At 36.0% G+C, this 13,555-nt stretch overlaps 1 protein-coding gene across 1 annotated transcript in view; it reads right to left on the bottom strand.

The window, feature by feature from the left end:
- The window catches only part of PRUNE2 (prune homolog 2 with BCH domain), a 243,896-nt gene that overhangs the window by 176,724 nt on the left and 53,617 nt on the right, over positions 1-13,555 (bottom strand). The window contains exons 3-4 of the mRNA XM_054583007.1: positions 12,170-12,372; positions 10,005-10,168 (exon numbers count right to left, since the gene is read on the bottom strand). Coding sequence (XP_054438982.1) covers positions 10,005-10,168; positions 12,170-12,372 — 367 coding nt within the window. The remainder of the gene's footprint in view (positions 1-10,004; positions 10,169-12,169; positions 12,373-13,555) is intronic.

Raw genomic sequence — 13,555 nt, 5'->3', positions numbered from 1 at the left:
CAAAGTATTTTAATTTTAAGACAAAAAATATCAAACTGAATTTTATAAACTATAATATACTGTTTATAAAGCATACACCTTAAATATAATATTTAAAGATTGAAAGTAAAAAGATATAAAAGACGTAAAATTGATATAAAACACTAATATCAGACAACGTAAACTATAAGATAAGAAGAATTACTTGAGATTAAGATAAATATTTCTTTATTATTAAGGGGTCAACCCTCAGGGAGCTATATTAATTCAAAATTTATGTTTACTAACAACATAGCTTCTAAATATATAAAGCAAAAATGGACAAAACTAGATGAAGAAAGACAAATACACAGTCAGAGTGGGAAATTTTCTTTCTCTCTCTCACCAACTCTAAGAACCAGTAGAAAAAAGACTTGTAAAGATGTTGCACATTTGAGCAACTTGAGCTACAACCTTGCCTTAATTCCTATATATTGAATAATGTTTTCAACAATGGCAGACTAGACTTTCTTTTCTAGTGCAAATTGAACATTTTCTTAAACTGATCATTTGTTGAGGCATAAGTCAAATCTTAAAAAACATTTCAGAGCATTGCAATCAGAGTTATATTCTGTGACCACCATAAAAAATCTGAAAATCATAATAAAATGAAAGCTAGAAAATTTCCAAAAGTTTAAAAATTAAACAATGCACATCCAAATAATTCACGGTAAAAAGAAGAAGAAATTACAATATACTAGAATATGTTTTAATTGAAGGAGAAAGAAGTATGACACTTGGACTTGTGGAATGCAACTACAGTTGTGCTCTGAGGGAATTTTGTATGCTTAGAAGCATAAGATGGTAAAAGAAAACCCAAAAAATGTAACTAAAAAATGTAGAATAAAGGGTATAATAAAGATAAGAGCAAAACTTAAAGGCATAGAAAACAAATACATATGAAGAAAGTTATTAAAACCAAAAGTTAACTCCTTGAAAAGACTATTAAAAAGAGTTTTGAAAACTGTCAAGAAAAAAAAAAGAAGACTGCGAGAAGGCAGAATTTACCAATATTAGGAATAAAAGCAGTACTACAGGTTCTACTGCCATTAAAGTAAAAATAAAACTTTATTTTAATAGATTTTAAAATTTAGAGGAAGTGAACACTTCTGGAAAAACTTAACCTGCCAAAACTGGAAAGAAGTTAAAAATCTAGATGGTTCTATTTTTTAAGTATATTTTACTGATTATGCTATTACAGTTGTCCCATTCTTTTTTCTTCCCTTTATCCTCCTCCGCCCTCCACCCCCTCACAACAGCATCCCCCCGCCTCTTAGTTCGTGTCCATGGGTCATACATGTAAGTTCTTTGGCTTCTCCATTTCCCATACTATTCTTAACCTCCCTGTCCATTTTGTAAGCTCTCGATTATGCTTCTTACTCCCTGTACCATTTTCCCTATTCCCCTTCCTCTCCCTCCCTGCTGATAGCCTTAGATGTGATCTCCATTTCTGTGATTCTGTTCCTGTTCTAGTTGATAGAATGCTTCACAGATAAGGTAAAGTCATCATCACCAAGCCCTTATTATGTGAAATGTTAAAGGACTTATCTAAGGAAAAGAAGAAGATCAAAACTATTAACAGTAAAATGACAACAAACTCACAGCTATCAACAACTGAGCCTAAAAAACAAAAACAAAGTAAGAAAACAACTAGAACAGAAATAGATGGTTCTGTTTTTATTTATAAATGAATCCACAGTTTAATATTTACAGTCCCAAATAAGAAAGAAAAGAAAACTAACTTTACACAATTTCTTCAAAGAATAAAAAAACACTTTCCAACTTATTTCCTGAATCCAGCATAATCTTGACACCAATACCCAACAGGGACATTACAATAAAGATGAATTAGAGGCAAACCTCTTATAAACACAAATTTAAAAAAAAAAACTTTAACTAGTGCCAAATCAAATTAGCAATATGTAATAGGATATTAGATAGTTGCAAGGTAAGGAATATCCTAAAAATTAAAGGACAAATTAACATTCAAAAATTAATCAGTATAACAGGCTCTATTAATAGAAGGGAAAAAAAATCATGATCACCTCAATAGATGTTAACAGTAAACCTACTTGGTAAAAGCCCAGATTTAATCATTATGTAAACTCTCAGCAAGTGGAAATAGAAGACAACTTCCTTATTTTGATGAGTGGCATTTATAAAAACCAAATACAGAAAGCAAATATGATATTTAATTGTGAAGTGTTGAAAGACTTCCACTGCAAATCCAGAATGAGACAAGGACACATGCTATGACTATTTCCATTCACAATGCAGTAAGGCAAGCAAAAGAAGTAAAAAATGTGTAAGCAAAGGGGAAAAGGGAATTAAAATGTCTTTCTTCATAGATGATGTGTTTGTGTCTGTAAAAAACTCAAAGAATCTACAAATGAACTTAAAATATTGAATAATACAAAATCTGTATATCTATAAACAATAACAATCAGAAAAACAAATTAAAAAAATTGTAACAGTATCAACATATAAGATACTTAGGAATAAAAAATGTGCCTGGCTTACAGTCAGACCAAGAGATAAATTTCTTTCATTTGAGGATCTTAATTTTGAAACACATAATATAGAAAAGGAGTACTCAGAAGTTAATCTAACAGACACTGCACTAAACAGTCCTACGGAATAATTCAATGAAAAGAGACTGACATTTTATGAAGTGTGACTTGACAATTGGAAGGGATATGACATACTGGCACAAATGGGAAAAAATAATAAGCGTCAAAAAAGATGGTCACCACGCTTTGAGTTGTCCCTACTTCATAACAAAGGCTTTGGCCCAACTTTAGCCAAGGACTCATCTGTAGACGTTTTTTCTTCATCACGTTAGAGACCCAGTTAGATAGACACTTGGCTACATATCAGTATCAGGATATACAGTAGCTGAAGGCACCTCTGAAAAAATCAAACCTATTTTTGTAGTAAGTTGATTTAACCTCCAGGAAATTCGGCAGAACTCAAAACTACTTAAATCCATACATGTACTGTACCCAACAGTGCCCCAGCTATTCACAGGCCAGGGGGAATTAACAAGCAACAAAGAAAGCAATTATTATAAAATAGTAACAAACATTTCATTCCATTAGAAAAAAACCAACCACATTATTCTTTGTTGAAAAGAATGGAGAAGTGAAGGACCACTTGCCAAAAGCAATTGCAATACATTAATATTAAACATGATCTAATGAAGTCAGAAGTTGTTTGGGGAAAACATTCACCACAGTAAAGGCATATTCTGCAGGATAAAGTCTTAGCCGAAAAGAAGGAATTTAAACCTTTTTTCCTTGTTTCACCTGGGACTGATTGTTTCATACTAAAACAAAAACATTAAAGAATGAATAATAGAGGGAGAGAAAGAGGGGGAAAGGAGAAGAAAGAAGAAAAGAAGATAGAAAATACTACTTAGCTCACATCTTTGTCTGAAAAGAGATGAAACAGAAGTGTATTAAAGTGCTTAATAATCTTATAAGTTTAAAATGTCTGAATTTAATTTAATATGGCTTATCTTTGTATGGCAGAAGAAATAACTAGACTGAGGTTGAAAAAAAATTGTGCTTGTTTTATATCTAGCTGAAAATAATACTCTCTTTCCCCCACCCCCAAAACAGACCTTTCCTCTTCCCAAGCACAATAAGCAATGCAATTCCCTTTGGATTTCGTAACCATTTCAGGAGAGGGATGATTCACTCCTTGGGCAAGAGAGAGGGGAAAAGGCTGGCTGTTTCTTTCCTAGTTGACCTCCTTATAAGGATCTTTTTGAAGCTGTTGATCCAGGCTACTAAAATAGCAAGGAGCTATTCTTCATTAAAGTTCAAATGGAGCTGCCAATAGAAAGGAGAGAAACTGTTTCCTAAAAGGCCAAGGCATAGTTTTTCCACGGCCTGTGCTAAGAGCAGTTGCTGTTACTTGTTTCACTATTCATATTGCGGCTCTGTCAAGGCCTTTTACGAATACATGTGGAAGGCCTTTTGAGTGAAGTGTTGTCTTGATAGCAACATGCCTGGTAATCAGTGGCTGAAATCTCATCACTCCCAGCTGGTTCCTGGAAACACACACACACACATACACACGCGCGCACACCCCCCCCCCCCCGCCCCAAATCCACATGTGCGCACACACAAACCCCCAGTGCGATGATTCAGCAATTTAATGTTCCTTAAATTTGGCAATAGTCCTCTAGTCACATCTCTGGGGAAATAAAAGAATATAGGTTGAGGAGTCTGGCGGGTCTACAGAATTATTCGTTTTTGGCACAAATCCCAGGCATAACCAAACACCAATGTTAGGCCACCATGACTGTATAATTTGACTTTTAGATTGTTCAGACTGCAGCTTGTCTGAAAGCGCTAACCGATCTTAGAAGCAGACGGTAGGAGGGAGAAGAGTACAAAGAGGAGGCTATGACAAGGAAAGGAAGGAAGGAGAAAGAAAACAAAGAAAAAAACCCTACAAAAACAAAAACAGAGATGGGGAGAGGATGAAAAATGAACAGACATTTCCAAAAACCAGGGTCATTTCTGGTCTCATTTGAATGAGTACATTCTTGTATATAAATAATTTCTTACACAAATAATTAGAAAATAATCTATGTAAGTAAATCTAAGTAAGTAAGTCTGTGCTTTTTCAGGTGAAAGTTATAGTAGTGATCTGTATCCTGAGATTTCTAAATTTGAGGTATGTCCTATTAAAAGACAACAGCAAGACTTAGTTAATGTGCAGATTATTTCAACTTTGTTAAATCCCCTACAAAGTCTGAACACACACTGGTCATGGCTGAGTCACCTGTTGACTTTATTCATATATGTCCAGCCTGGGCCCAGAGGATACAGTAACAGGGGAGAGCAGTAGAGAAACATTGCAGGTTATTTCTACACTGGCAACATGATACCTACTTCCACTCGATATATAAATGATCTTTTAACCACATGCTTAATAACCAGGTTCGATCTCAATATTTGAATGTAATATTCTCCTATAATGCAAACAATGTGATACAGAGCTACAACACGAAGTGTAAGACCAAAAAAAAAAAAAAAGAAAAGAAAAAGAAATTGCAGCATGACTGCATTTAAATATTTATTTCCTATATTTAGAGAAAAACCTCACCATGGCTACAAAAGAAATTTGGAACAGAAAATAAGATTACTAAAGGTGAAAAAGTCAAAGTCATTTATGATCTCACAAAGACTAAAGGTAAAGTTGATCAAAAATAATTCCCACACAAACTGAGAAGTGGGAAGCACTGGACACATTGTACCCAGTTCCTATATAAGCCACTATTATATATGTTGGAGCATGTCTATGACATTAGGTATCTTTTCAAAAAGACTGATACAAGGAAAAAATATGTGAGACTTAGATTTTTTTAAGTGAGGAACTGGTATGTGTGTTTTAGTAATAATATAAATATTAAAATTATTTACATTTCTACTTCTTCATTGATTCCAGGAAGCTCATATCCAAAGTTTCAAACTGAATACTATTTTCATTCCTTCAATTTTAAATTATACATTGACTTTATTCCTTTCTCTACATGGTATTGTTTCATGACCACGACATTTTTTGGTTTTATTATATCTGCATAAGCCACTTCAAATATTCTATGGGAGAAGTAAGGATATAAATAATAAACTAAGTAAATAATAGGTAGACAGATGATAGATATCTGATCTATGCAAATAGACATTACAGTTAATATCAATGTAGAGACTTAATAACGATGAGAGTATACACCATGATTCTTGTTACACAATATATAAAACAGGTAAAACCAATCTCTAGTGTTATGGGGTACATACAAGGGTGGTAAAACTATAAAGAAATGCAAGGGAGTATGTGCCATAAAAGTCAGGACACTGGTTACCTTTAATTAGAGAGGGAGTGAATAGTGATAGAAAGACGTATATCTTCTGTTTCTTTACCTGAGTTATTAGTAAGAAGGCGTTCCTTTTGCAATAACCCATATCCTTATGTTTTTATACTCATATTTTACATTCTTTTCTGTATATGTATAGAGACAAATTCTACTAGAATTTCTAAAAGCTAAAAAAAGATTATTAGAATGATCCATGTCCAAAGTCTGGACATTATGAATGGCGGAGGGAGGGGCAAATGCAATGGAAATTAAAATATCATAGCACAATTAAATCAACTGAGCCATAAAAAATGGAAAGTATATAAACAATCTTGCAAAATTCATCTTATGACAGTATTTATTGAGGGTCCACTATGTGGCCGGTACTGTTCCAGGCACCAGAGACACAACAGTGGAGCAGTAAACAGAACACATAAGGTCTCTTTTCTCATGAAGCTTACATTCTGGAGTGAGGGGTCAAGAGGGAGGAGGAGACTAGTGAAAGAGAAAGAAAGATAAGGACATGGCAACATGCATTTGAGAAGGAGGGGACAACTGATGTAAATCCTCGTAAGTGGAAAGAGTTGGCATATTTGAAAGACTGAAAAGGCCCTGTCTTTGGAGCACACAGTGGGAAAATGGAAAATAGCATGAGATAATGTTAGAGTAGAAGGGGAAAGATTGTGTAGCAGCTTGAAAGGGCAAGACACTTGGATTTTGAGTATGATAGACCTTAAGCAGGGGATTGGTGGGACCTGATTTATATTTTTCAAAAGTCATTCTGCCTGGTACCTCATAGACTGTGGATTTTTTGGAGGAAATAGGACAACAGTCAGGGGGCTATTGCATTAGCCAAGTAGAGACAGAATGAATTGGATCACTAGTAGTGAGCACGGTTATATTTTAGATGTGCAGTCAGCGAGACTACATTGTGACCTGAGTAACTGCCTTTTAATGAAATGGGGAAACAGACAAAAGTAGGTTTGCAGGTACAAGGAACTAAAGGATTCCTTTACAGCCACGATAAAGGTGGTGGCACAAATTGGACATGCATGTGAAGATGTCATGTAGGCACTGGATGTAAACCTGGAATTCTAACAGAAGTTACCACTGGAGATACAGGGAGTCACAGCCTAAGTACTATATGTAAAATCTCAGAGCTAAATGAGGTCAGTGTATAAGGCAAAAGTGCCCGAGACAAAGTTCTAGGATACTGTAATACTTAGAAGTAGAGCAGAGAAGAGCTAACAAGCAAAACTAAGGAAGAGTAGGCCAAACTTTTTGAAAGTTAAGAAATGCATTGAAAATTACATTTTTTTTCCAGCTACACGGGCTGAGAGGCATACTTAGGGTGCTCTCCAAGGATTGAGGAGATCGATATCTTGGCCCATTTGAAGTCCATTTATAGCACACCCGTGTGCCTCAGCACGTCGTGTTCTTGGATATGACCATGAGAATGAAAGGCAAAGAACAACCAAACTGATTGTTTAGTTCATAGTAAATTCAGGTTTTTTGGTACAACATTTATAATACCATATCCTCCATGCAGTTCTAGTTATGAAGCTTTTAAAGACTTCCAAGGCAGCCATATAACATAGATGTTATAGAAATATCTAGTCTCATAACATCTGGAAGTAGACATTTTTCCAAATTGTTTATGGCAAAGGTGTGCATAGAGTTTTTGCATTTCTTCAAGACCTAGAAAAATGCATAAAGACATGTTCTGGAAGGGTGTATTAAATTAATGATCATTCTGAGTGCCCAAAATGCAAAATAACATCGTAGCAACTTATAGAGAAAACCCTTTAGGAAAAGGACTATTTATGTTATGAAAAAAAGGTTTCTGAAATTATTCATAAGCACATTTTAAAAACCTCCTTTTAGGTTTGGTGTTAATATATGATTGGAAAAGTATGAAATCTAAGTTTGAATTTCATGACTAATGCAAAACTTGACTTGATGCCTTTCTTATATTTCCTCAAAATTTAGGAGCTTATAAAAATTGCCTATTGCCCTTATGAACGGCTGAGTTACCTCTTTAAAATCAGACTCCTTAGATCACCATCCTTTAGCTCCCTCTGGGCAAAACTGTTCAGCGATGTTTCACCTCCCCTGCACAGGTGTGGCACACACATGCAAACATGCACACATGCCCACATTAGCAAAGTTCTCAAGAACCTGTTTTCCATTTACATAAGCTGCCTATGTCATCTACCTCCCAGGCTTCAGTGACTCGGGTGCCCATGACAGTGTCACTATTGGCAGTCTTCACAGGTAGAGGCACTTCAGCCTCTCAAATTCCAGTTTTCAAATGACAAAGGCATGATGTTGCTATTCTGGTTGCTTCCTAATCCTACCTCAAGCTCAACCCTATGAAAAATCTCTGATGGTAAGGAAAACCAAAATCCTTCACCATAGCTTTAATGTTTGGTATCTTTGCTAATCAAAACCAAGGTAACTGCCTAACCAACAATGCAAGGAAGCAAGGAAAATATGACCAGCAACACTGAAAGGAAAAGAAATCAACAGAGACAAGAGGGGGAGGGGCAGGGAAAGGGAAGGGAAAGGGAAAGTCAAGGAACATATAGCAAGGACTCATGGACAAAACCAAAGGGGAAGAGCTGAGGGGGGCAAGGGAAAGAGGTGGGGGGAAGGCAGAGACAAATGTATTTAAAAAGTAAATAAATTAATAAAAAAAAAAAGAAAAAAAAAACAAACCAAGGTAACTAACAAAAAGGTCTGCATTCCTTCTAATTCCTTAAATCAGAATAACACTATCAGCATCATCAACAAAATCATCTTTGTATCAATGTATTACAGATTGACTGACAACTTCACTATTTATAGAAAATCATGAAGATGGACTATTCATTGACTGTAAGTCTTTCCTACTAAGTAACACATGTATTTTTTTGAACAGTAAGTCAACCTTCTTAGTTTGCAAACAAAATATTCTCTACTGTTTGCTGCATCCCACCTTTGTACTGTCCCTCAACTTCTCTCTTGGCTGAGATCCCCAATTGCCTTTATTTTCCTTCTGCTCTGTCACAGAGATAACTTAGTTCCTCTGCGCTTAACTTAGTTTAGTCGGGGGCACAGTTTCCCATAGAGCATTTCACAGATGTCATTAGCCAGAAAAATATTTAAAATGGGTTTACTGGGACCATTAGTTCCAAAGCATTTACAGGAACTATATAACGCTTAAACCTTTTCACCTCCAAATTGTGGTAGAGACAGGGAAAGCGAAGGAAAGGTTTTAAAAGAGTTGAGTCAACATTCTCTTGGTATTCTCCTTCCTTTTTTAGTTCTTTCAGCCTATTCATTGCTGTTTTTAACTTTCTTGTTTTAAATACATCGGAGAAAAATCTGTGTCTCCTATGTTCTAGGTGGAGTGTTGAAAGAAGAAAAAAGCTTAATATAAAAACCCCAAACTGTTTTAAATGAGACAATACAGGATTTTTGTGGTAATTTTGTGGCACCAAAGTCAACTGACAGCTCCCAGCTTGGAAATCACTTTTGGGAAGTGGTGGACTCCACTGATGGAGACAAAATGGAGGTTAGGGGGTAATGGATGACTCCACATCAGAGTGTCCCACATAGGCTGAGTGACAATGGAATACATTAAAGACAGGAGGAGAAGGAGGTGACGATTTGACTATAAAAGTCCGTCTTGCACAGTATTGCCAAAATGAAAGGTGTAGTTTTGCCTTCCAAACAGTATTATACAAACTAAGCATGTGTCAATATCAGGAGATATTTCAATGTGCAAACGTGGAATTCTGGCCCCCATTCATACAGTGGGGCAAGAATCGCCTCTGGAAGCTGTCAGAGGGCAGAGGAGCTATTCCAGCTCCCCAGCAGAGGTGCAGGAGTTCCATTTAATATTCTTGTCTAGTGAAACAGCAAAGATTCTTCATGCCTATTTTTAAATGCACATTTTTAATATTCAATATAATGCTACTCTTTAACAAACTCTTTACTCCCTGCCTCTCTGATGAAGCTTCCCGTGGTCTTTAAAGGGATTGTTAACCCAAGAATGGATCACACTCTTTCTGCATGAGCAAGTCGAGAGACACTCCATTAAGCCTTCCAGTATTTAATAGGAAGAGTCATCTCTCACCTCTGAGGAGATGAGCCAGCTGCTCAGTGATGAGCTCGGGAGCCTCCTGGAGAATCTCTTTCACAACGAGGGAGGAGGAAGACTCTCGGAACTCAAGCCCAGCATCACTCTGCTCAACCGGACTAATGACTTTGACAACAGCTGATTCTAAAGTTTTGTCCTCACTATAAGGCAAACAGAGGAGAGAAAGAGAAAGACATATGACATCTTTTCTTACTCTTTGGAATTATTTAATCTCTTCTCCCACACAAATGACTTCTTTTCCATAGCCAAAAATATAAGTAAGTGCATAGGACTCAGAAGAACCTTATTCTATGTGTTTTCACATTTCATTTTAAGTAATTCCCTCCCCCACAGTTCTTAGAGTGCCTTCACACCTTAGCCCTCCTCTCTCTTGCTTTGCTGCTGGAAAATGATAATAACAATGGTAATTGCTAACATTTGTTGAGCTTCATTTATGGGTCACACACTATTTTAAATACTTTTGAGGTACTATTGCATTTTATACTATAAAATGACCCTATGAAATGGGTTCTGTTAAAATTCCCATTTTACAAATGGGAAGACAGAGGCATGAAGAAGTTAAGAAATTTGCCCAAGGCCAGAAAACTTGTAAGTAGACTCACTGGGATTTAAACTCTGACAACCTGGTTCCAAGCTTTGCACATCCAGTCCCTCACTGTGCTGGAGAAAAAATAGCATGAGCTTATTTATTTCCACATGATTTTTTTTTTATATGTGAGATAATGTTGGTGTTATCAAAGGCAAGAAGATGTGGATAAAACAAACTTTATTCTTTCTGTGTGCCCAAACCAAAAAAGTAGTGATGAAGGAAACAAAGATCTCGACTTCTTTTTCCTGAACAAAGATGCCTGAACAATCCCAAAGCCAGAGTTCATAACTTCAGTCTCAAAAGCAGCAATAACTTTCCATCTTGATTGGTAACAAAACTCTTCCTAAGATTTCAAATGATACACATGTTTCCTAGTTCACTCCTTCGGCTTCTTCAACTGTCATCTTTTTGTATCTACTTGCATTTGTTGGTCTGAAAGGTTAACACATAACTGTAGTAAAGCATACGATCATTCTGAATACTGGTAAGTGAAGTCAGTCAAGTAACCTACCAGTAACACTCCGCGAGTTATCAGCGATTGATTGATAAATATTAGCCCAAAGAATTTTGTGTATTTCAAACACCATGGGAATATAAGCATCCCCACACAGGAAAATTATTTTCAAAACTTTATAATTGAGTGAACTGCACACCTGACATTACCGAAATATGCTTTCTAAAAAAAGGTTAAGTAAAAATGAGATACTTGTACCAGTTTTTATTTCATGTATAATAAAATCAATGTCCACTGGTTAATGTCATCAATGATTAACAAATTGGCAAGGTATGCAAAAAAACTAGTATCTAAAACCACTGAGATGCTTAACTGTGACTCTTCCTTCAGTAGCACTAGAGAGCTAATGAAAAGGGCATCTTTGTGTTGGGTTGGAAGGTCCTTGAAGAGAGAGAATTTTTGTCTTATTACTTTTTATGTACCTTTAGAATATTGTACTAGTTAGCAATTCTTAAGTACTTACTGAAGGAGGCAGAAGACCCAAGATCTAGTCCAAAATGTACTAACAGCAAGGGCTACCTTGGGTAAGTCATTTGCAACACTATTTTTTGTCCATAAAATATGGAGTTCATGAAGAATAAAATATAATCCATCCTGCTCTTATAATATCAATGATGAGCCAATGATCAAATGACTTTCATAGCCCCTCTACATAAATTTCCATTTCACTACTGATATTTCTTTCTTAAAAACCTTTCAGTTTTGTTTAGTGTTTAATGCTAATTTTTTTTTACCAGTTTTCAGCATCAATACACAGGACAGTTGCATTGTTATAACAAAAATGTTAGAAGTGGTTTAAAATTATAATTTGGTCAATTTTATAAGAACTTTCCCCTCAAAGATATCACATTTGAAATGCAAAAGTAAAAACAGAGGACGGGCGTAGCTCAGATTTTGCCATAAGAGAAGAAAAAAAAATCTCCTTTCCTCTGAATGTCCTCTGACTTTAATACATCTCCCTAAATCACAAAAATCGTGAACAAGGTGATGCTTTGCATAGAAGAGATTTCCTTAAAGGACCAAACCTCCAGGACTCACCTTGTCAGTACGTTGCTGCCTACAAGTGTCACAGATAACTTTCCTTCATCATTTAGCTGATGCAGATTAATTTCATCTCGGAATATGTGGAATGATTCTGAGATATTTAGCTCTTCTAGAATAAACCTTATCTCTGTGAAGTAGTTGAATTCAGTTCTTGGTACGTTCAGCACTGGCAAACAGAGCACCCCAGGTGGACTGACCTGCCAAGTAAAATGTAACAATCTGACAACAGCAGGAGGAAAGAATACAACTACACTCTCAGGCTGAGTTTCACTAGCAAAGGAAACAAAAATCTTTTGGCTTCCTTAAACCATTTGACATTCATAACCCACTTTTCCTGAACCCCATTAGCAGGGCATTATCCACAGGCAAGAGGCCTCTAACATTTTTTAACCTCTTGTTGCTCTAAGTGAAATTTCTCATGTTTTATTTAAAATATTTTGTCTCATTTCAACCCCTCCACAATTTTAAAAATATGATGAATACATTTGCCTTCTCCGGGGAAATAAATTCTCATTTCTTTATGGAATCAGCAGAAAATTAGAATGATTGGCGTGGGGCGGGGGAGGACCACGGTGACACAGAGACACACCTGTCCCATCCCCATGGGATGCCTGCCACCCAGCCCCAGCCAACTCTTACATGCAAAAATTCAGGCCCAGGGTGGTCAAATCTTTCAATTACTCAAGAAAATCTGGATCTTGGAGTGTTATCTGTAATGTTTAACAGTTACAATTAATTTTTTTAAATAAAAATACTATGTAGGTTAATGAAAACTCACTCAGGAGCCCGATTTTGGCCCAAAGACTAATTGTTGCAATTTCTGTTGGTTCCTTATATTATTTTTTAGATTTTATTTATGTATTTGTAGAGAGAGGGGAAGGGAGGGAAAAAGAGATGGAGAGAAACGTCAAGGTGCAGGAAATATATGGATGGGTTGCCTCTCTCCCACCCCCAACTGGGGACCAGGCCACAATCCAAGCATGTGCCCTGACTGGGAACCAAAGCAGCAGCTTCTCAGTTCACAGGCTGGTGCTCAATCCATTTAGAGGCCAGTGCTGTTTCTTAGATAATTTTTTATATCCTATATTAACAAACCTGTTATTAAAATTATTGTAATAGAGGGAAACAGGAGATGGGTAGGAGTTAAGAGAAGTTTAGATTCACAATAATAAACAGATTTTTCTATAGGAATTTTAAAACACAGGGGTTTTTAAAAATACTATGAGTGTATTGCCACAAACTCTAAATATCACTGAGAGAATGTGGAGTTTGGTAACACTGAATTTTTTGCATAAAGTAAATGACCTTTATCTGTCACAGCATAGTGTTTATTATGCAATTTTAACATCCTTATCATCCATCTCTCCTTCTTAGCATGAA

The sequence above is a fragment of the Pteronotus mesoamericanus genome, unplaced genomic scaffold, assembly GCF_021234165.1.
Source record: "Pteronotus mesoamericanus isolate MK-2021 breed Mesoamerican mustached bat unplaced genomic scaffold, CSHL_Meso_final contig_73, whole genome shotgun sequence".
Lineage (NCBI taxonomy): Eukaryota > Metazoa > Chordata > Mammalia > Chiroptera > Mormoopidae > Pteronotus > Pteronotus mesoamericanus.
This window is presented reverse-complemented; position numbering and strand designations above follow the sequence as displayed.